General features: G+C 40.0%; 1 protein-coding gene across 1 annotated transcript; it reads right to left on the bottom strand.

The window, feature by feature from the left end:
* Positions 1–131: 131 nt before the first annotated feature.
* slc47a4 (solute carrier family 47 member 4) lies at positions 132–9,994 on the bottom strand. The gene is given in 17 exon segments (XM_060943491.1): positions 132–500; positions 600–707; positions 806–900; positions 1,012–1,144; positions 2,941–3,010; positions 3,152–3,227; positions 3,350–3,458; positions 6,760–6,827; positions 6,903–7,016; positions 7,174–7,271; positions 7,382–7,479; positions 7,580–7,624; positions 7,728–7,770; positions 8,553–8,701; positions 9,032–9,100; positions 9,231–9,332; positions 9,818–9,994. Coding segments are annotated over 17 exon segments (1,923 nt in total).
* Positions 9,995–23,943: the final 13,949 nt, after the last annotated feature.

The following is a 23,943-nucleotide window of genomic DNA, read 5'->3' on the forward strand; positions in this document are numbered from 1 at the left end:
GTGCCTATATACCATTCCTTATTCTGATAGTTTAAATGACATTAAGGTCAATACACTATAATTGTAATACAGTATAAGCTCAATACCAAATGAAAACACTTGGACTGTTATCCAGCAAGTGTCTACCAGTCTCAAAAAGAAAATATTTGTGTAGTGATGGGAGAAGATAAAGTGGAATTTTCTAACTCCAAAGTGTTATTGGTGACGGCAACCACCTCAGGCAGAGGCAGGATGAAATGGACAGTCACCCCTACACTGAGGATAAAGACAGCAATCATAGCAGTCAGTCCTCTCCTGATGATGAGCTGAGAGGTGGAGAGTTGATTTTGTTGGCTCATTCCTCCTTCCTGAGTCTCACTCAATCTCTTCTGTGAGATTGAGAGTTGATTTTCTTTTCTCGTTCCTCCTTCCTGAGTCTCTCTCAATCTCTCCAGAGCCACTGAAGTGCTCCCTTCCTCATCCACGTCTTGAGAGTTCACAGTTGTATAACCATTCTGAATCTGATTTATATTTAACATATTATTTGTTGTGCTTGGAAATATTTAACCAGAAATGCTTTAAAAAAAAAAAAGCTTGCATTACAGGAAAAAGAGACTCACCTCTACACTACTGAGTGCAAGAAAAAAGCTATCGGAGAGCCGGCGGCTGGATCTAAAATCAGGGCATGTTATGCTTCTGCGCTTCCTTATTCCAGCACGCTCAATAGCCTTAAAGAAGTATAGGTGCTTAGCATTAAATAATGAAATCTGTCTCATTAGGACCATAAATACAAGTTCATGTGAGATAAACACTTAACAGAACATACCTCTTTTGTTATCTTCTTCCAGTTTAATTTGAAGATGATGGCAATGTAAAAGATTGATAGCAAGAAGACAGCAGTAAAAAGGCCCCACCAAAATCCTTTTAACAAAGAAAACATATTAGCTTTCTATAATATTTTTGGCTACAAATGCAGAACTATGCTGGTCATTCTAGGATTATTCGTATGCAATTGTTTTGAAAAGCACAAACCAGCAACTTGCAACTTTGCTGGGAAGGTCAGAGCGATGCTTAGTGGAAGTCCAATACAGTAATATCCAATTAGATTAGCGATGGCTGCAATCTTCTGCTGCCCGGTGCCCAGGACTATGCCCATGCCAACACACTGAGGAAATAACGGTCATAATCTCACCTTCATTAAACACACAACCATGGCTAATACAGACACAGAAATGTCATCATGCTCTGCCAAAATGTCCGAATTGTTTAAACAAGCAAAGATACAGCTAGCATTATCTATTATTTACACTGTAATGAGTCAAGAGAAGGGATGAAGCTTGTATAGTATAGTTTAGTATTGATATAGTATAGCATAGTATCAGTATTAGTATAATACACCTGACACCTTTCTGTTTTAGCTAGCATTAACTTTATCACCAGTTTGTGCTACAGTAGCTCTTCTGTGGAATTGAACCATATGGGCTAGCCTTCATGACCCATATGAATCAATAAGCCTTTGACACCCATGATCCTGTCACTGGTTCACTGGCTGTCTTTCCTTGGACCACTTTTGGTACTAACCACTGAATACTGGGAACACCCAACAAGATGTGCCATTTTGGAGATGCTCAGACCCAGCCATCTCGCCATCACAATTTGGCCCTTGTCAAAGTCACTCAGATCTTTACGCTTGCCCATTTTTCCTGCTTCCAACACATCAACTTCAAGAACTAACTGTTCTCTTGCTACCTAATATATCCCACCCCTTGACAGGTGCCATTGTAATGAGAATCAGTGTTATTCACTTCGCCTGTCAGTGGTCATAATGTCATGGCTGATCAGTGTATATTATTAGTAGAGCTTAGTAGAGTACAATACAGTGGATCTCAAAGTTGGGTCTGGGGATGCCCAGGGGTCCACGAAGGATTTTTTTTTTCCTGTAAACTACAGTGGTAAATCACAAGTTGTTGTGGGCTCTCAGTAACTCAAATAAGGTAGCCTATAAATAATATCAACATAGACCTGTGTTCTGTTGGTGTAAAGTTCAGGAATAGAAACATCTGTGGAGGTAGTATATACAAAATATTATCGTACACTTTGAAATAAAGTTCATGAAATAATGTACTGAAGGGGCCTGTGGAATTTCTTTACAGTTCAAATGGTCCCTGGCTACTAAACCTTTGAGAACCCCTGGTATAGTATAATATGTAATACAGGATTATACAGGGTGTCCAAAAAGTCTCCATGCACAGGGGAAATTAACACTTTTGAGCAAAATGTAAATTTATTTACAAAATATCCTCTACATGATTGCCATTTCTTTGTAAACACAAAGTGAGTCGTCTCACTCTTGATGAACTCATAACACATCTGGTATTATGCATGTAATTGCAAATGTGTTCCTTGAAATAATCTTTGTGCTGTAACTTTTCCCAGTACACCATGGGGCGGCATGGTGGTGTAGTGGTTAGCACGGTCGCCTCACAGCAAGAAGGTTCCGGGTTCGAACCCAGCGGCCAGCAAGAAGCCTTTCTGTGTGGAGTTTGCATGTTCTCCCCATGTTTCCTCCAGGTGCTTCGGTTTCCCCCACAGTCCAAAGACATGCAGTTAGGTTAACGTGGGGTGGCCTTGGGCTGAATTGCCCTTGAGCAAGGTACCTGACCCCTGACTGCTCCCCGGGCGCTGTAGTATGGCTGCCCACTGCTCTGGGTGTGTGTGTGTGGTCACTGCTTCAGATGGGTTAAATGCAGAGGTGAGAGATGTGCTTGAAGTGTGCATGTGACAAATAAAGGTTTCTTTATCTTCATGTGCCCCCACAGGTAACAATCAAGTGGGCTGAGATCGGGATCTCAGAAGCCTCTCCATGGGGCCATGGAGATCAATCCAAGAAATGTATGGGGACTTTTGGGACACCCTGTAGTATAGTGTATAATATCGTAAAGTAGAATTACAAAATCTCACCAACAGTCCAGTAAAGAATTGGAGAGGGCTGTAGATGCTCATAAGTTCAGAAACTAACTCTGCTATGGTCCTAAAAGTGAAGGCCAAGAGTCAAAAGGCAATTTCTATGTTTTATGAATAAATTTCATCCTTTGATTCATATTCACAAAAAATATAACCAACTCAAATATTAAAATGTTCAAATGATGATAATCAGGTCATGACTGCTTACTCATCTGAGGTGAACAAAAATCCAATGACGTTTTTTGTGGCACCAAGTACCGCACACTGAATGACTCCCAGTACAGCTAAAAATGGAGTCAAATCAATGAATTGGATTTGGTCAAGGTAAAATTATTTAAAACAGAGATTATGAGTACTGCTGATATATGGCTGTGCATATGAAATAAGTAATGTATTGTGTTGTTACCTGCACAGATGAAAGAAACTTTGCTAGTGAGGATAGCTCCAGCTGTATCTCCAGCTCCTAGTGCATTACCCACACGCACACAAGCTGCACCTTGAAAACCAGCTGGGATCTACATGTGCAATATATTACACACACGATATGTGCACAAAACATGCATGCTGTAAGTATACAACCCCAATTCCAAAAAAGTTGGGATGTTGTGTAAACTGTGAATAAAAACAGAATGTGAAGATGGGCAAATCATAGAAACCCTATATTTCATTGAAAATAGTACAAAGACAGTATATCAAATGTTGAAAGTGAGAAATTGTATTGTTTTTTGAAAACTGCTCATTTTAAATTTGATGTCAGCAACACATTTCAAAAAAGTTGGGACAGGGGCATGTTTACCACAGTTCGGGGTCTCCTTTGTTGTATTTTGCGTGTCATAATCTCATCTCATTATCTCTAGCCGCTTTATCCTTCTACAGGGTCGCAGGCAAGCTGGAGCCTATCCCAGCTGACTACGGGTGAAAGGCGGGGTACACCCTGGACAAGTCACCAGGTCATCACAGGGCTGACACAGACACAGACAACCATTCACACTCACATTCACACCTACGATCAATTTAGAGTTGCGTGTCATAATGCGCCAAATATTTTAAATGGGAGACAGGTCTGGACTGCAGGCAGGCCCTTTTACTATGGAGCCATGCAGTTTTAATATGTGCAGAAAGTGGTTTGGCATTGTCTTGCTGAAAGTAGGAAGGCCTTCCCTGAAAAAGATTTTTTGTCTGGATGGCAGCATATTGCTCTGAAACGTGTATATATCATTCAGCATTAATGATGCCTTCCTAGATGTACAATTTACCCATGCATTGTGCACTAATGCATCCTCATCCCATCACAGATGCTGGCTTTTGAATTGTACGCTGATAACAAGCCGGATGGTACCTCTCCCCTTTAAGCCGGAGGAGACGGCATGTATGATTTCCAAAAAATCATTTAAAATTTTAATTTGGCAGACCACAGGACAATTTTTGACTTTGCCTCAGTCCATCATAAATGAGCTCAGGCCCAGAGAAAGTGCTGATGTTTCTGGATATTGCTTAGAAATTGCTTTAGCTTGTATTTGTGGATGCAGTAATGAACTGTTTTCACAGATGATGGTTTTCAGAAGTGTTCCTGAGCCCATGAAGTGAATTCCACTACAGAATTGTGTCTGTTTTTTATGCACTATTGCTTCACGGGCATCCAATGTTGGTTTTTTCGGCCTTGCCCCTTGCACACAGAGATTACTCTGGAGTCTCTGAAACTTTTAATGATATTATGTACCATAGATGATGTCATCCCCCAATTTTGTATTTTTTATTTTTTTGCAATTTTATGTTGAAGAATGTTATTCTTAAATTGTTGCACTGTTTGCCCACGCAGTCTTTCGCAGAGTGGTGAACCCCTCCCCATCTTTACTTCTGAGAGACTCTGCCTCTCTGGGATGCTCTTTTTATACCCAACCACATTACTGACCTGTTGCCAATTAACCAAATTTGGGTTGTTGATTTTTTTCAAACATTATACAACTTTTCCAGCCTTTTGTTGCCTCTGTCCCAACTTTTTTGAAACATGTTGCTGGCACTAAATTCAAACTGAGCATATATATACAGTGGTGCTTGAAAGTTTGTGAACCCTTTAGAATTTTCTATATTTCTGCATAAATATGACCTAAAACATCATCAGATGTTCACACAAGTCCTAAAAGTAGATAAAGAGAACCCAGTTAAATAAATGAGATGAAAATATTATACTTGGCCATTTATTTATTGAGGAAAATGATCCAATATTACATATCTGTGAGTGGCAAAAGTATGTGAACCTCTAGGATTAGCAGTTAATTTGAAGGTGAAATTAGAGTCAGGTGTTTTTAATCAATGGGATGACAATCAGGTGTGAGTGGGCACCCTGTTTTATTTAAAGAACAGGGATCTATCGAAGTCTGATCTCCACAACGTATGTTTGTGGAAATGTATCATAGCATGAACAAAAGAGAGTTCTGAGGACCTCAGAAAAAGTGTTGTTGATGCTCATCAGGCTGGAAAAGGTTACAAAACCATCTCTAAAGAGTTTGGACTCCACCAATCCACAGTCAGACAGACTGTGTACAAATGGAGGAAATTCAAGACCATTGTTACCCTCCCCAGGAGTGGTTGACCAACAAAGATCACTCCAAGAGCAAGGCATGTAATAGTCAGTGAGGTCACAAAGGACCCCAGGGTAACTTCTAAGCAACTGAAGGCCTCTCTCACATTAGCCAATGTTAATGTTCATGAGTCCACCATCAGGAGAACACAGAACAACAATAGTGTGCATGGCAGGGTTGCAAGGAGGAAGCCACTGCTCTCCATAAAGAACATTGCTGCTTGTCTGCAGTTTGCTAAAGATCACATGGACAAGCCAGAAGGCTATTGGGAAAATGTTTTGTGGACAAAGGAGACCAAAATAGAACCTTTTGGTTTAAATGAGAAGTGTTATGTTTGGAGAAAGGAAAACACTGCATTCCAGCATAAGAACCTTATCCCATCTGTGAAACATGGTGGTGGTAGTATCATGGTTTGGGCCTGTTTTGCTGCATCTGGGCCAGGACGGCTTGCCATCATTGATGGAACAATGAATTCTGAATTATACCAGTGAATTCTAAAGGAAAATGTCAGGACATCTGTCCATGAACTGAATCTCAAGAGAAGGTGGGTCATGCAGCAAGACAACGACCCTAAGCACACAAGTTGTTCTACCAAAGAATGGTTAAAGAAGAATAAAGTTAATGTTTTGGAATGGCCAAGTCAAAGTCCTGACCTTAATCCAATCGAAATGTTGTGGGAGGACCTGAAGCGAGCAGTTCATGTGAGGAAACCCACCAACATCCCAGAGTTGAAGCTGTTCTCTACAGAGGAATGGGCTAAAATTCCTCCAAGCCAGTGTGCAGGACTGATCAACAGTTACTGGAAACATTTAGTTGCAGTTATTGCTGCACAAGGGGGTCACACCAGATACTGAAAGCAAATGTTCACATACTTTTGCCACTCACATATATGTAATATTGGATCATTTTCCTCAATAAATAAATGACCAAGTGTAATATTTTTGTCTCATTTGTTTAACCAGGTTCTCTTTATCTACTTTTAGGACTTGTGTGAAAATCTGATGATGTTTTAGGTCATATTTATGTAGAAATATAGAAAATTCTAAAGGGTTCACAAACTTTCAAGCACCACTGTATGTATATATATATATATATATATATATATATATATATATATATATAAAGATTTCCCAATTTCAACATTTGATATGTTGTCTTTGTATTATTTTCAATGAACTCTAGGGTTACATAGTAAACAACATAATGGTGAATGCATACAGAGAGATTATGTTACCATGTAGTTTATATAAGCCACCATTATAACCACGTGTTGAGCAGCCAAGTCAATTTCTCCCAGCATTCCTATGAGAAAACTGGAAAATAAGTTATGCTTCGAAAGTAACACTCCAATTACTAAAAGTTGTTCAGAGAGATTACCTGCTAAGAATCCTCCAATTTCATAGATCCACCATTCAAAGCATAACATTAGTGTACTAGGAATAGCCAACTTCATGTAAGTGCCCCACTCCTGCAATGACTCTGAGGACCAGCCTGAATTTAACAGCAGAAAAAATAATCAGCTGCCTAATGGCACTGTAGAGTTTCAGTACCATGTAGCAGAACACAGATATAGGAATGAGCTCAGGTGCACATTAACCTCAGTATTAATTGGTGAAATAAATTGTAATATGCAGAGGAACATGCTCACCTCCCCACGTCTTCACATGGAGTTTCTTTAAGCGAATGTAAGCAAACAAACTGAAACAGGAAAAAATCTGAGCAAAGCAATTGGCTGCTGCAGATCCACTGAAATACAGTGACAAAAATACACACATAAAATTTGAAAACCCATAGCCTTTTCAGGAGTGGACTGACTGACTGAATAATGAATAATGAATGAATGAATGAATACTTACTGTACTCCAAGATCCCACCAAAATAGCAAAATGTAATGAATAAGCACATTCACAACATTGGTCACCACAGATGCATAGATTTGAGGTATAATCACACCCTGGAGATATATTCAAGGCATTACTACATATATGAGACAGATACTTTTAGATCCTCTGCATTTTGACTGTTTACAGAGCAATTCACTCCATTCAACAAACCTGGTTTTGGAGGTAAGACACTTGCAGCTGCTGCAGAAACATAGCCTGTCAACATGAAATATAAAAGCCAACATGAGGTTCAACCTACACATGTATGTGTTTTACAATGTTTACATAATGAAAATACATCAATTAAATTTGGCCTTACTGGAATAGCAGGAAGGCATGCCACAACATAAATCTGGGCTACCCTAAAAAACACCAGTGAAGTCATTACTGATTACATTAAGGAACAATTGTTAATGGCTCAGCAGTCACTGTGATAATAATGCTTGACAAAACATACTGTATACAGTATATGTATGTACAGTGCTCAGCGTAAATGAGTACAACCCCTTTGAAAAGTAACATTTTAAACAATATCTCAATGAACACAAACAATTTCCAAAATGTTGAAAAGACAAAATTTAATATAACATCTGTTTAACTTATAATGGGAAAAAGTAAGGTTAATAATATAACTTAGATTACACATTTTTCAGTTTTACTTAAATTAGCATCCAGTCACTAAAAGAGGTCATTGTTGAAGAATGGAAAAAGATTGATGTTGCAAAATGTCGCCAACTTGTTCATTCCATGCCTAGAAGACTTGGTGCTATCATTAAAAATCATGGAGGCCATACAAAGTACTAGATGTAGTAGTTTTTGTTGTGGGGTGTACTCATTTTTGCACCACCCTAATTTGAGTAAAACTGAAAAATGTGTAATCTACGTTATATTATTAAGCTTACTTTTTCCCGTTATAAGTTAAACAAATGTTATATTAAACTTTGTCTTTTCAACATTTTGGAAATTGTTTGTGTTCATTGAGATATTGTTTAAAATGTTACTTTTCAAAGGGGGTATACTCATTTATGCTGAGCACTGTATACAATATATACACACATCATAATAAAAAAGTTGAGCTTCTCCTATAAAGTGTATAAAATATTTCATTTGAACCTGTTATAACCAAATATAAATTATGCCTGACCTGGCTACGTCAGGGTCTTGTCCCACCAGCAGCAGAAGGGACTGAGTGTTAATAAGCAAAGCCCAGCAGGGAAGACAGAAGAGCAGCAATATCAAAATGCCCCTTTGCAGGATTACTCCGACACGTAGCAGGTTCTTACTGCCAAATGTCTGTGTACAAGAGCATGTAGAAACAGATGTTTAATTACTGATGAGAAGAAAAATAATTGGGAAGAGTTTCATTGCCTTTTTGGCTGCTGTACTTTGTATGGCTGCCATTGAATGAGTCCAGACTTTACTGCTATCATGGATCTAATCAGTACTCAACTAGATTTCTTGCATAATGAAGTAGGTTAAAATCCATTCAATTTCTCCATGGTAGTGCATTCTAAAGTAGTAGAATTTAGTAGTAGTAGTAGTAGAGAGAGAGAGAGAGAGAGAGAGAGAGAGTGCGTGTGTGTGTGTATTTATATCATGAAAGATCCAATTTTATTTACCTACCTGTGAAACCAGTGTATCACAGGCCAAAGTTAGCCCTAATCCAGTTGCTGCAGAAGTTATATTTATTGTCTGAAAACACAGTAAATGGATTTTAACTTATCATGAATGTGCATAAGAGAAAGGAAAAGTATTTTAATAATGAATTTTGCCAAAGTGTGCAAATGTATTGACTCAAAGTGGGATACAGTGGGCAACTCACAGCTGAAGCCATGCCATAGCCTGCTAGTACAGTGTTCCCCAAACGGCCATAAAACATTGTGGCCACAAAGAAAAGAAGGAAACTCAAGAACCGGCACACAAGCTGGGGAAACAAATACAACCAGCAGAGATGAAAGACTAAACAGAGCTGAGAGAGCATCAAACAACTGTACAGAGTTTGAAAGAAAAGTTAACAATGTATAATAATAACACAGTATTCACTTGATCTTTTTTTTTCCCTATATGACTTATTTATACTATACTGTGCTATGGTCACTTCCAAAATCAGAATTATATAGCACTACCTATGTTTACAGTTATGTTAATATTACAAGATAGAATAGTACAAGAGTTTCTGAATCTGAATGTATAATAAAGATAGATTCTTTGTATTTAGATAAACCACAGTAAAATGTAAAATAATGTACCAAATAAAAGGTCAGGAATAATTGTTGGTACCAAAATATCATTGTACATCTTATTTTTCTCCAAACATTCTATGTTGTGCATAAATACGAGAACAATTTCATGCAAGAATGATAACACTTTCTCTTGCATATGTAAGAACATGAAATAGAAATCACTCACCAGGGGCCCACTCATCCTCAGGAAGTGGTAGAGCTCCTCTCGGTAAGCCAGAGGGAGGCAACGCCTCACACAACGACAGCAGAAGAGCTTGGCACTGGGCTCCATCGAAGGAGCTTCAGCTCTGGTGTTAGAACCATCCATGATCTACTCAGATGTCCTCACTAAACCCAAACTCATCAAAGGCAACTGTGTCTCAGCTGCAGCTGTGCATTCCTGTGACTTCTAGGACAAGATTTCACAACCCTTAAAAGCTCACTGATTAAGTGAGATGCAGAGAATGACAAGCTTTGATTTTTTTTTTTAATTTATTCAATCATGCATGCTTGTAGTAGTGGCTAGAATTTCACTTGCATTTTGAGTACAATTGATATGTGCTTTGCCAAAGAAACTCTTTTTAAAATGCTTTTAAAATGTATTTTACTTCAATGATACCCAATTATGAATTGCTATAGCATATAATATTGTTAAATTAGCTCCAATGATCCTTGGTCCTTCCTTTGTCTTAGAAATAAAGCATATGACTACATTTGTCTTGGATAATAATAATAATAATAATAATAATAATAATAATAATAATAATAATAATAATAATAATAATTTTGTCATTGTGTTGGAATTTTACAACCACCACAGTTCACACCACATGTTAAAGAAATTTTGTTAAATATTCATTTTATAAATGCAAAAGAAAAAAATACAAAACATGTTTCAATATTTATCGGTATGAAATGTTTTAGGAGTGTACTCACAGCATGAACACTTTTCCTTGCAGCATACGTATCATCCAAAAATTGGACAAAGGCAGCTTTTCAGAAAGGAAAGTACTACCACAATGCAACATGTAGTATTACTAAGTCAAACATTTAATGTCCACTTTTCAATGAGTGAACTTGGTTATCCAGACCATTAATGAACCTCAAAGAAAAGGAAGAAACTCAGGAAATGATGCATGAGCTCGGGAAACAAAGAGAGCAGAGATGAAACCCATGATGGTGATACAAACAGCTGATGTGAGGTTATAGGGAGATTTCCAAATTAAAATCATATCCATGAATATTAATTTTCTTTAACCCTTTGGTGACTGACCCCTTGAAAATGGTTCCTCCAGGAACGATGACGTTTCAGTTGTCAAGACAACAGAAAAACTAAAATACAAAAACAGAAAGATACATCACAATGCTCTTGTGCACAAAACAAAATGCTCTTGTATTTGTATTTTAGCTTTTCCGTTGTCTTGACAACTGAAACATCATGGTTCCTGGAGGAACCATTTTCAAGGGGTCAGTCACCAAAGGGTTAAGTGATGAACATAACAAATATACAAATGTCTGTATGAATTAATAAACACACTACAAAAAATTTAGAAATATTCAGATCACAGCTTTAAACTAATGCAATGTTCAATCTATTGTCATTAACAGCGTTGAGAGTGCAAGCTCGAAACAGCCTACAAACACTGACACTCCAAACTACACTTCCCACGATTCACAGCGCCCCCTGTCTATTAATTACACCTGTCTTTCGTTTCCTCGTCAATCAGCTCCACTATTTAAACCCCCCTCTCACGCACACTAGATGCGAAGTATTGTTCAGTGTTTTCTCTCCTGGTGTACCAAGCTGTTTACATTCTGCCTGACCACTTGTATTCTCGACCTGATTCTCACTTTCTCTGACCTCGTCTTCTCATTCAGCATCCTGTTTGCTGATTGATCGACCCTGGCCCATTTCTCTGACCACGATTCTCGTCTTCTGATTTGGCTTAGTCTACAGTTTGCTTTTCCTGCTCTCCCCTGTGCCTACATCCATAAGTGCCTGCACCCTGACATCTATTACATATGTATAATTTGGCATCAATAATTTGGGGGTTCTGTCACGTCTGCGCCTGCTTGCACTCAAGACTCCACTTCCCAGAATTCACAGTGCCCTTCAAATATGGCAACAACCATCCTGCACCTCATGGCTCACAGTCTAATCACTTTAGTCACACAGCCACAGTATTTAAGGATTTCAGTACTCACAGTTCATTGTGTCTAACTTTACCAAGCCTTCTATTATCACTCTGCTGATTCTAGTTTGACTTTTTGTATTTTGGACTTGGCCTTTTAATATTGCCTTTGACATCCTGTTTGTGCCTTGCATGTCATTGCCTGTTTTTTTTATTCCATTTTCTGTCTCATGATTTGGATTTGTCTGCCAGTTTGCCTGAATAAAATCTTTCAGCTTTTTACAGCCATCCATCACCTGCATACCTGACACATACCAGCCTTTATTTATATGATCATATAAAGTGACAATGCATTTTCATAAGTATCTCGCAAACAGTACAGATATGAGAATATTATGTTTGCTAAATCAGTGGAAGAAAGCACAGAACTGAATGCTCCATGCCCTGCGTACTGGTGTGAAATGCACAGTCATGGCATGGAAACCGGAATGGATTGTATGCGGCTGGAGGGTCCGTGTATCATCTGATCATTCAAGTATTCCATTCAATCTGGAAAACGAAAAACAAAAAAACCACTCAATATTTCATTTTCCTGTTTTTCTGTATGACCAAAAAATGAGGGATTGGTGTTTGTTTTCCTTTTTCCAACTCATCTCATCTCATTATCTCTAGCCGCTTTATCCTGTTCTACAGGGTCGCAGGCAAGCTGGAGCCTATCCCAGCTGACTACGGGCGAAAGGCGGGGTACACATGTATTGATGGGATTACCTGGTCAATCAGCTGACTTTATTTTACTGCTACATAATATAGTCAACTGACTTTATTTTATTGCCATATAATGTTGCTGAGCCCCGACCTGACCAATTAAAGCAACCCCAGATCATAACACTGCCTCCACAGGTTTGTACTGTACAGTGGCCACTATACATGATGGCTGCATCGCTTCATGTGCTTCCCTTCTTACCCTGATGCACCCATTGCTCTGGAATAGGGACTTATCAAACCACATGACCTTTGTCCATTGCTCCAGAGTCCAATCTTTATGCTCCTTAGCAAATTGAAGCCTTTTCTTCTGATTAGTAATATTTTCTTATGGCTACACAGCTGTTTTGTCCCAATCCTGTTAGTTGTTGTTGCATTGTGTGTGTGTGTGTGTGTGTGTGTGTGTGTGTGTGTGTAAATGCTCTTACTTTCACTATTAAACATTACCAAGAGTTCTACTGTCAATTGTTTTACAACTTGACCTCATCTCATCTCATTATCTCTAGCCGCTTTATCCTTCTACAGGGTCGCAGGCAAGCTGGAGCCTATCCCAGCTGACTACGGGTGAAAGGCGGGGTACACCCTGGACAAGTCGCCAGGTCATCACAGGGCTGACACATAGACACAGACAACCATTCACATCTACGGTCAATTTAGAGTCACCAGTTAACCTAACCTGCATGTCTTTGGACTGTGGGGGAAACCGGAGCACCTGGAGGAAACCCACACAGACACGGGGAGAACATGCAAACTCCACACAGAAAGGCCCTTGCCGGCCCCGGGGCTCAAACCCAGGACCTTCTTGCTGTGAGGCGACAGCGCTGACCACTACACCACCGTGCCGCCCTTTTTCCAACTCAAAACAGAACAAATAATAAACAGGGAAACCAAAACGAAATAATAACTCTAATTTACGATTATTGATTTTCTCTATTCCCCACGCTACATTAGCCTTCCCATGATCCTCAGCGACAGTCCATCATCTCTGCGTCTATGAAACAGAAAAATTGCATGTGCATGTATGTATACATCAAGTAATTTATTCATACAGCCTATTCATTTAATATATTAAGCTGTTAATGTTAAGCTGATGATCTCTTAATTATTATTATCTCAATATAATAGTAATCTGTACTCGAGTTGAGGGGGGTGCCATCCCCCCTGGAATAAAAAATGGTCAAAATCATCCCCCCTTTAAAATGGGCATCCCCCCTCCCTTCCCTTGAGCAATTTTATCAATAAATGTGGACATTACTTCTATTTAACATTGGAATTAGAAATGCCATTCCACGTAGCTTTGCTGAAACTGAGCATACAATAAGCTACTGCGAGAGAGGGCACGCGCAAGCGAAGCGTTTGAGGAGGTGACATTCAGTTGGGGTTCCGTTATTTTTGATTTCATTCGGCGTCAGTGACAGCAGCGGATTGCAGCATCATGGCCAAGCGGAGTGGACAGCAAGACCTAAGCAAGTTCGGATTTAAGATCGCAAGAAAAAAACATTTCAGGAGGTAAGTCAAGAGTTACGAATATCAGTCACACTTTCTGTGAGCCCACCATCATGATGTAAAGTTCCCGATATGGAGCCTAATTTGTGGGCGGCGGATAACAACACAGCTATCATAATGAATGTTAGTTTGGAGTCTAGCCAGCTATCGATAGCTTACTCAGGTTCATGTTAGCTTTGATTTCTTGTATAAGGCCATTAATTTAATCAGCCTGGACGTTCGTTTGTTATTCTTCAGGCAACAAAAAGTGTTATTCAAGACAGGAAGGCTAAAATTAACGACACTAGCAGTTTTGAAGGCTTCATTGCCTCATTAGAGAGCCGGTCACAACATGTAAGGCAGAGCAGGATTGGTGTAGGACTCGACAAACTGTCTGCTAAAATGCAGCTTTCTTTTTCTTCGTCATAGGCTCTTCTTCTGTCTCCTCAATGGGCCTTTTCCCCTTTCCAAAGAAACTTTCCAAAGATGCCTGCTTTTAACTCATTTTGCTAGCTTGTATCCAGTATATATCAAAGTGCTGCTATGTATCGAAGCAAAGTATCAAAGTATCCAAGGCAGCTCCTTGGTAACCGTCAACGTTAAGGTGTCACGTGACCTAGATAACGGCGGGAATCAACGTTACAGAAAGAATCCGGTCATTTTTCAAAGCTCAAATCCTCGTTCAGATAATAAATAAATCAGAAATAACATTATAATTGTATTTAATTAAATTATTATTTACCAAACGATTTAAAAGGAGCCTACCATGACTAGTGCAATTTGAAGTGCAACTTCATAGTCATGGTAGGCTCCTTTTAAATCGTTTGGTAAATAATTTATTAAAACCTCAGCAGGCAATGTAAATGAACAACTGAATCTTTTCATATCAAGTCAATATAATTTTTATTCAAAGCTGAACATTGGGAACATTGAATTAAATACAGAGGTAGGTAGGGAACCAATAAGCTAAAACAAGCAACAGTAAATTGTAAATCTTCAGCTCTTCACTCCGGGTCCTCCAGCTCCTGTCGCACTGTGTTGCAGTTGCTGCTGACTGTCATCTGGAATAAAGAGCAGTGGATAATAATTTAATTAAATACAATTATAATGTTATTTCTGATTTATTTATTATCTGAACGAGGATTTGAGCTTTGAAAAATGACCGGATTCTTTCTGTAACGTTGATTCCCGCCGTTATCTAGGTCACGTGACACCTTAACGTTGACGGTTACCAAGGAGCTGCCTTGGATACTTTGATACTTTGCTTCGATACATAGCAGCACTTTGATACATACTGGATACAAGCTAGCAAAATGAGTTAAAAGCAGGCATCTTTGGAAAGTTTCTTTGGAAAGGGGAAAAGGCCCATTGAGGAGACAGAAGAAGAGCCTATGATGAAGAAAAAGAAAGCTGCATTTTAGCAGACAGTTTGTCGAGTCCTACACCAATCCTGCTCTGCCTTACATGTTGTGACCGGCTCTCTAATGAGGCAATGAAGCCTTCAAAACTGCTAGTGTCGTTAATTTTAGCCTTCCTGTCTTGAATAACACTTTTTGTTGCCTGAAGAATAACAAACGAACGTCCAGGCTGATTAAATTAATGGCCTTATACAAGAAATCAAAGCTAACATGAACCTGAGTAAGCTATCGATAGCTGGCTAGACTCTAATCTAACATTCATTATGATAGCTGTGTTATCCGCCGCCCACATATCGGTAACTTTACAGCGTGATAGTGGGCTCACAGAAAGTGTGACTGATATTCGTAACTCTTGACTTACCTCCTGAAATGTTTTTTTCTTGCGATCTTAAATCCGAACTTGCTTAGGTCTTGCTGTCCACTCCGCTTGGCCATGATGCTGCAGTCCGCTGCTGTCACTGACGCCGAATGAAATCAAAAATAACGGAACCCCAACTGAATGTCACCTCCTCAAACGCTTCGCTTGCGCGTGCCCTTTCTCGCGGTAGCTTATTGTATGCTCAGTTTCAGCAAAGCTACGTGGAATGGCATTTCTAATTCCAATGTTAAATAGAAGTAATGTCCACATTTATTGATAAAATTGCTCAAGGGAAGGGAGGGGGGATGATTTTGACCATTTTTTATTCCAGGGGGGATGGCATCCCCCCCATCCCCCCTCAACTCAAGTACAGATTACTATTATATTGAGATAATAATAATTAAGAGATCATCAGCTTAACATTAACAGCTTAATATATTAAATGAATAGGCTGTATGAATAAATTACTTGATATATACATGCACATGCAATTTTTCTGTTTCATAGACGCAGAGATGATGGACTGTCGCTGAGGATCATGGGAAGGCTAATGTAGCGTGGGGAAAGAGAAAATCAATAATCGTAAATTAGAGTTATTATTTTGTTTTGGTTTCCCTGTTTATTATTTGTTCAGTTTTGAGTTGGAAAAAGGAAAACAAACACCAATCCCTCATTTTTTGGTCATACAGAAAAACAGGAAAACGAAATATTGAGTGGTTTTTTTGTTTTTCGTTTTCCAGATTGAATGGAATACTTGAATGATCGGATGATACACGGACCCTGGAGGATGTTGCACATTGGGATTTTCAGGAATTGTAACCTCTGGTTTATCCACAAATAGGCCCATCCACCACTAACTTTGTGCCATCAGTTGCAACCAGAGTATAGGAGTGTGTAAGAAACCATTTTGAATTTATTTGGTTTATTTAGGTTTATTTCTGTTAGAAGTGTTTGGACACAGACCGTGATTCTGCCTTTTACTTTCAGAAACAGTAATCTTCCATTTAGCAGCAGTAACATTTTATGAGTGTGGCACGGAGGTGTAGTGGTTAGCGCTGTCGCCTCACAGCAAGAAGGTCCGGGTTCGAGCCCTGTGGCCGGCGAGGGCCTTTCTGTGCGGAGTTTGCATGTTCTCCCCGTGTCCACGTGGGTTTCCTCCGGGTGCTCCGGTTTCCCCCACAGTCCAGAGACATGCAGGTTAGGTTAACTGGTGACTCTAAATTGACCGTAGGTGTGAGTGTGAATGGTTGTCTATCAGTGATGTGCGGTGAGGTTTGTGGCTAGTGAGGCACTGACTTTTTCAAAATCAGATTTTCAAATATGCACCAAAATATTTGCCAAATACCGATTAGTTTCATATCTCATAGCAGCATTCTTTACATAAGGTACATTTGAAGGTACATATTTGGCCAAGGAAGAATGAAAAATAAATGGCGGTTCAGTAGCCTACCTCCAAAAAACACCACGGCGGACCACACAGCGGGTACCATACACAGAATAAACACACGAACCACGGTGCTACAGACAGAACAGGCCACACAGCACCACGGCCAGTGCCACATACATCCATCGCAAGGCACAGCATCAAGGCGGATGCTCTCTCTCTCTCTCTCACACACACACACAGGATTCGAACACTGGTCTTACCTTTACTGTTTGGCTAAGAAGCAGGTTGCATGAATGAGATTTTAAGATCTCTCGGTTTTCCTTCACCTTAGCGTTGTGCATGCTAATGTTTAGCTGGTGCTGTTCATTCAAAGCTACATCTATTTGAGAAGTCCCAAAAGTTTTTAAAGCAATTATGGCTTTGAATGTGAGTAGCTGAGCATTCATGTTTCAGGAGGCTTCTTGGTAGGTTTTTTAAGTCACAAAATCCCATGTTAGTCCAGACATTGTCACTGGTTGAGAACAAGAGACAGGGATAACAGAAAAGGGGGTTTCTTGTAGCACAGCCAATCTTTTCGGTTGTACCACTCACTTTGAAACGATCAGGTTATCTTCTGCCCAGTCCTTTGAAGTAATTCCTTTAGCTCCGGCGTCGGCCGTCCATTCTTTATCACGTCCCGTTTTCCTTGAAAGTCCAACTTTGAGAAACCTTTCAGTTGAGCTATTACATCCTCCATTAATTTGTTGCAGTCAATCGGAACAAGCCAACAACAGTCCAAATTAAACTTTACGTGACGACGTAGAGAAGAAGCAACCACCAAACAAGAATAGCTCACGTACACCCTCTGCGCTGCGGCAGAGCTACTGCCTGCCTCACCTCATGTCTTTTCAGTGCGGCTTTATGTCAAATTGTTAACACTAAAGTGATACACATACGTAGAAAACATTACATATTATAAGGAAAGTGAGGACATATTATACACATGTCTACAATGTATAAAAACATTTTAATACAGCATTACGTTGGTAGCATACACAGAGTAAGCAAAAGGCACGCGCTCAACCCAGTTAACAAGGGATTGCGCAATCTGACGTGAGGCACGGCTTGGTGCTGCCTCACGTCGCTGCATATTCGCTGCAATTGAATAGGAAATGGGCAAATGCGGCGATTTTGATCGCAAAAATGATTGAAATTATTTGAATCATACAGAAATGGCATATATAGCACAGATGATTGGACAAATCTTTATTGTTATCATTATTTACATTCATTACATCTCATGATGGCTGGATGATGACCGGTGAGGCCCTGCCTCACCTGCCGCCCCTGACCACACGTCACTGTTGTCTATGTGTCAGCCCTGTGATGACCTGGCGACTTGTCCAGGTTGTACCCTGCCTTTCGCCCATAGTCAGCTGGGATAGGCTCCAGCTTGCCTGCGACCCTGTAGAACAGGATAAAGTGGCTAGAGATAATGAGATGAGAACATTTTGTGACTTTTTTTTTAATTGTAATATGTAATATTATGAAAAATATAAGCAAATATTAAGGATGTGAGATAATGTTGGGTTTCTTCACCTCTTGTCCTCAGCCTCCAGAGAGCGATTACCCCATCTCGAGATCAGTCCCCCCCATGTCACCCAGACGTCTGGGGGTGAGTCGTGAAAAAAAGACAGGAACCCCATAAGTTTGCAATCTTTTATTCACAAGTCCCCAATGAGACGAGAGAATACAGGGGATTTTATGTGTGTTATCTGTGTGGATGAAGTGACATCACTGTTTGATATGTGTGTGTGTGTGTGTGTGTGTGTGTGTGTGTGTGTGTGTGTGTGTGTGTGTGTGTGTGTGGATATGTAGCTGTGGGTGTGTGTGGGTGTGAAACCTTGGATCAATCATGTCATAATGTTCTGTATACATTTCATATCAGTAGATGTTCTAAAAGATATCAACATTTACGCACAACCTTAGGTCAGAGATAGCACAGGGCAATATGTTCTTTTTTTTTAAAAGATATTTTTTTGGGCTTTTTTTCACCAATATGTTCTGATAAAGATATCAATATTACGTCTCGAGCAATGTGTCTAGCTTAGACAGAAGGTCACTTCTTGAATGCCAGAGACAGAAGAATGCCTTCTTGGTCATTTTAAACAAAACTGTAAATCTTTTACAATGATTAAGAATAAATTCTTACAATTATTTATCCTTACAAATAAATAAAACCTTACAATTCCCTCTTTGATACTAGGATCACACCCCGGTATTCTGATCATACATGTGATTACATCGAGAATTAGGATTAGATGTATGCTTGAGTTAATCCTTGCTCTTCTTGACGTGTATTGGTGCTCAGAGGGCGGGCATGCCCTATCAGCCCTCGTCCCACCTCACCGGAGCTTAGAGAAACTCGAAACCTCTTAATTTGTCCCAAATTACTTCCTTCAGAGTAATTTGTTCTAAAACAGTGAGGGAAAATGAAATTATAGGGCATATCGACCTATAGTGAGAACAGAGTCCTGTAAGAATACAGAGCTTCAGAGCATAGAGACGTGTAATAATAGTAGAAAACGGCATCAGATGACAGACATAACTTTCATTCGTGTGCGCTCGTGCAGTCCAGTTAGCGAATTGCCAAAAGATGTTGTCTCGAGGTCCAGCTCGAGCGGGTAACCCTGCTCCGAGCAGCAGTAGAGTGGTCACAAAACTCGTGATGAGGACTTCATGGTTGTAGTGAAAGTGATTGGTCCCAGACAGGGCGCGAGATCCCCTCTTTGTTCACAACGTCTTGCAGGGAGTAACCTGAGGATTCTCAGTCGGCCAGGGCTACACACAGGTCACGTCAAATCTGTGTAGAGCTCAGAGATAGAGAGACAGAACAGAGACTGGATAGGGACACAGAGAAAATGTTAGTAGCAAACTTGTCATTGTAATACAGCTTTGTTATGGAGCCTTCTTCAATCGTGTGGCATGGATCCACTGTGGAAAAAGGTCAGTTAAAACAGCAGTAAAAGTAATGGCGACTATGTCTGCAGGCCCACTATATATAGGTTCTCCCAATTGTCCAAATCATTTAAAAAGTCACACCAGCACCTTGTCTCCCACGTGAAAGGGGTGTGTGGGTGCTGCTGGTGGAGATAATATTGTACTATTGACCTTGGTACAAATTTTATGCAACTTATCTATAAGGGCTGCAGAATACTCATCCATGTGTGTTTTCAAATCAGAGGTACCCGGAGCCGGAGTTCCCTTCCTCCAGGGGAGAGGGAAAGGTCTTCCAAAAATAATTTCTTAGTGTCATACGAATTTCAGCCAGAGTGGCTGGCAATAAGTCTACCCAATTTTTCGAACCTGTGGCCTGCATGGCCTTAGTTAATTTGTCTTTCAATGTTCGATTAGTACGTTCTACGATACCAGAGGATTGAGGGTGGTACGGAATGTGAAAACGCCAGTTTAGTGAGAGATACTTACAGAGGTTTTGTGTGACTTTTGAGGTAAAAGGGGTACCTTTGTCTGAGTCTATGGCATCTGAAACCCCATAACTATAGTTTGAAAGTTTGAAAGTTTATTTATTTAACAAAGGGACAGCATATATTAATAACACTTAAAAAAAAATGCAAAATATACAAGATTGTAGCCAAAAGGCTAATTTCCATCTTTTGTCCCTAGACAGGTTGATGGTCCCTAAGAAAATAAAAACAAGTATTGCACAGATTGTTAAAATAAATAAATAAATATTGCACACATTGATTAAGTAAATAATGTAAAATTAGTTAAAAACAAACAAAAAGAAAAAAAAACAAATGCAAATACAGACTATGCAGAGTTATGTTGACAGTGTTGATTATCCAATAGCCATAATTTTACCTGTTTACTAAATGAGTTGAACGTTTGTAGTTCTCTAATTGTGCTAGGAATGGTGTTCCAGGTGTGAGAAGCTCTGTGTGAGAATACAGCCTGACTAAAAGCGCTCTTCCTAAGTGGAACAGAGCAATCACCCCTGGAACTGGCTCTGGTTGCCCTGTTTGTGCTTTTCGTAATAAATGCCTGTAGGGGAGGAGGGGCCAAACCATGAAGGATTGTGTAAATTAAAACAGCGTCATTGTATTTAACAGTTATTCCAGTCCAATAGTTTGTGTTTTTTCAATATATGACAGTGGCTACGTTTACATTACGTCAAATCAGCGGATCATCAGATTAATGTTCTTAAAACGATTCGCGTTTACACTAAAACCGTTAGCCGTGCACATAGCAACGCCAATACGCGGATACGCTCGGCTCCGCAGGCATCCTGCGCTCCAAATCACTCCGCCCTGAACAGCGAGTGCCCTCTGGAGGGTGCGCACTCCGGCCCTGCGCAGCTCACACAGCGCGCGAGTGAAGTGCACAAGCCACAATTCGGGACTGAGCCGCTGTGTGTGTGATCCCAGCGCATATCACTTACTACTTGCAAGTGGAAGGATGGCAAGCCTAAAGACAATCATAACTACACAATGGGCAGTATTTGCATAAGTATTTGCAGTATTTTCATACTTTTGTACTCTTTAATGAAAGGTGATACAAGGCGGAAGTCCGCGCCGTTTTTCAGCAGTCGCGTCACATGACCAACGCCAGCGAATCAGGAAGGTGGATGTCACAGTGACGTTGTCCAATGAGACGCCAGCTAGAGCTCAGCACAGCGTATCCGCGTATTTTGAATGTTTACACAGCACCGGATCAGACACGATCTGGATTGAATACGTGGACGCTGGCGGATTCCCGTTTCCAGGCATTTCCAGGCGGTTTAATGTAAACGGACAGTGCATCCGCGAAGAAAACGAGACAGATACGGTCTAGTGTAAACGTAGCCAGTGATGGTATGTTTTGGGTTTTCTGTCTAAAATTTTCAGTGCTTGTTTGTATAATGTTGTAATGGCTTTTAAAGTTGTGACATTAGCTGATGCCCAACTGGTTAAACAGTAAGACATATGTGACATAATCATTGCATTAAAATACAATTTAGCTGACTCAATTGTTAAATTGTTCCTAATATACCTAAAATTAGATAAATTAAATTTTATTTTGGCAATAGTTTTCTTCACATGTTGCCTAAAACCAAGTTGTGAGTCAATTATTACTCCAAGGTACTTAAATTCTTGAACAACGTCCAGTTTCTCACCATGCACCATGACGCTGGGATCAAGGTCAGTGCTAACTCTTTTTGAGAAGTACATACAGACAGTCTTTGACACATTAAGATGAAGGTGTGAGTTTTGCAACCATGTACACACATTGTTCATGACTGATGTTAACTGTTGTGCTGCTACAATTTTGTCTTTTGCATGGACATACAACACTGCGTCATCTACATATAACTGGCAGGTTACTGATGCAGGACAGCAACTTGATAGGTCATTAATATACAGGCTAAACAATAGTGGGCCTAGTATGGACCCTTGTGGTACTCCAAGATGGTTTGAACATGTTGTTGATGTTGTGTGTTGTACTCTAACACACTGTGTCCTTGATGTTAGGTATGACTCCATCCATTTCAGTGAGTCACTAGAAAAGTTAAAATGAGTGAGCTTTTGTAACAGTATCTGATGGTTGACTGTATCAAAGGCTTTTCTAAAATCGAGGAAAACAGCCCCAACACCACCACCTGCATCAAGTTTATATTTAACATTTTCCAGAAAGAAGCAGACAGCTGTCTCAGTTGAGTGATGTTTTCTAAACCCAAACTGCAAGCTGTTAAGCATAAGACTATTATTTAGGTGCTGAATGAGTTGTTCTGCCACCAGTTTCTCAGTTATTTTAGATATAGAGGGGAGTATACTAATTGATCTATAATTACTAGTTATTATTGGATCACCAGATTTGAGGATTGGAGTAATTACTGCACTTTTCCAACAGTCTGGAAATACCTGCTGGATAATAGTTCATCTCATCTCATTATCTGTAGCCGCTTTATCCTTCTACAGGGTCGCAGGCAAGCTGGAGCCTATCCCAGCTGACTACGGGCGAAAGGCGGGGTACACCCTGGACAAGTCGCCAGGTCATCACAGGGCTGACACATAGACACAGACAACCATTCACACTCACATTCACACCTACGGTCAATTTAGAGTCACCAGTTAACCTAACCTGCATGTCTTTGGACTGTGGGGGAAACCGGAGCACCCGGAGGAAACCCACGCGGACACGGGGAGAACATGCAAACTCCACACAGAAAGGCCCTCGCCGGCCCCGGGGCTCGAACCCAGGACCTTCTTGCTGTGAGGCGACAGCGCTAACCACTACACCACCGTGCCGCCATAAATTAGATTGGGTTAACTTATTTTTTGTGAGTTTGCAGTACTCAAATTAACTTAGATTAGTTTGATTACATTAACTTATTTATTTTGAGTTTGCAGTACTCACATAAACTTATATTAATTTGATTACATTAACTTATTAGGGGCCAAGCAGCGAAGCTGGCGAAGGCCCCTAATGAGTTTGTCGGTTTTTCTTATTATTATTATTATTATTATTATTCAACTTTCTTCTCCTATGGGATGTCAATGGCAGCCCATAGAACCACACATAGGAAAATGCTCAAATTTGGCACACACATTCTAGACAGTCTCAGCATTCCCCACAACAATTTTTAGGTCCCCACCCCCAACCCTCTAGCGCCACCAGCAGGTCAAAGTTGCAGGTACATTTCTGCTTGTAACTTTTGAACCGTTGGTCCGATTTTCAAAAACTTGGTATCCCTGGAATCCTTGGGTCAAGACGAATCCAAAGCACCCCATGACG

This window comes from Neoarius graeffei, chromosome 17 (assembly GCF_027579695.1).
Source record: "Neoarius graeffei isolate fNeoGra1 chromosome 17, fNeoGra1.pri, whole genome shotgun sequence".
NCBI lineage: Eukaryota > Metazoa > Chordata > Actinopteri > Siluriformes > Ariidae > Neoarius > Neoarius graeffei.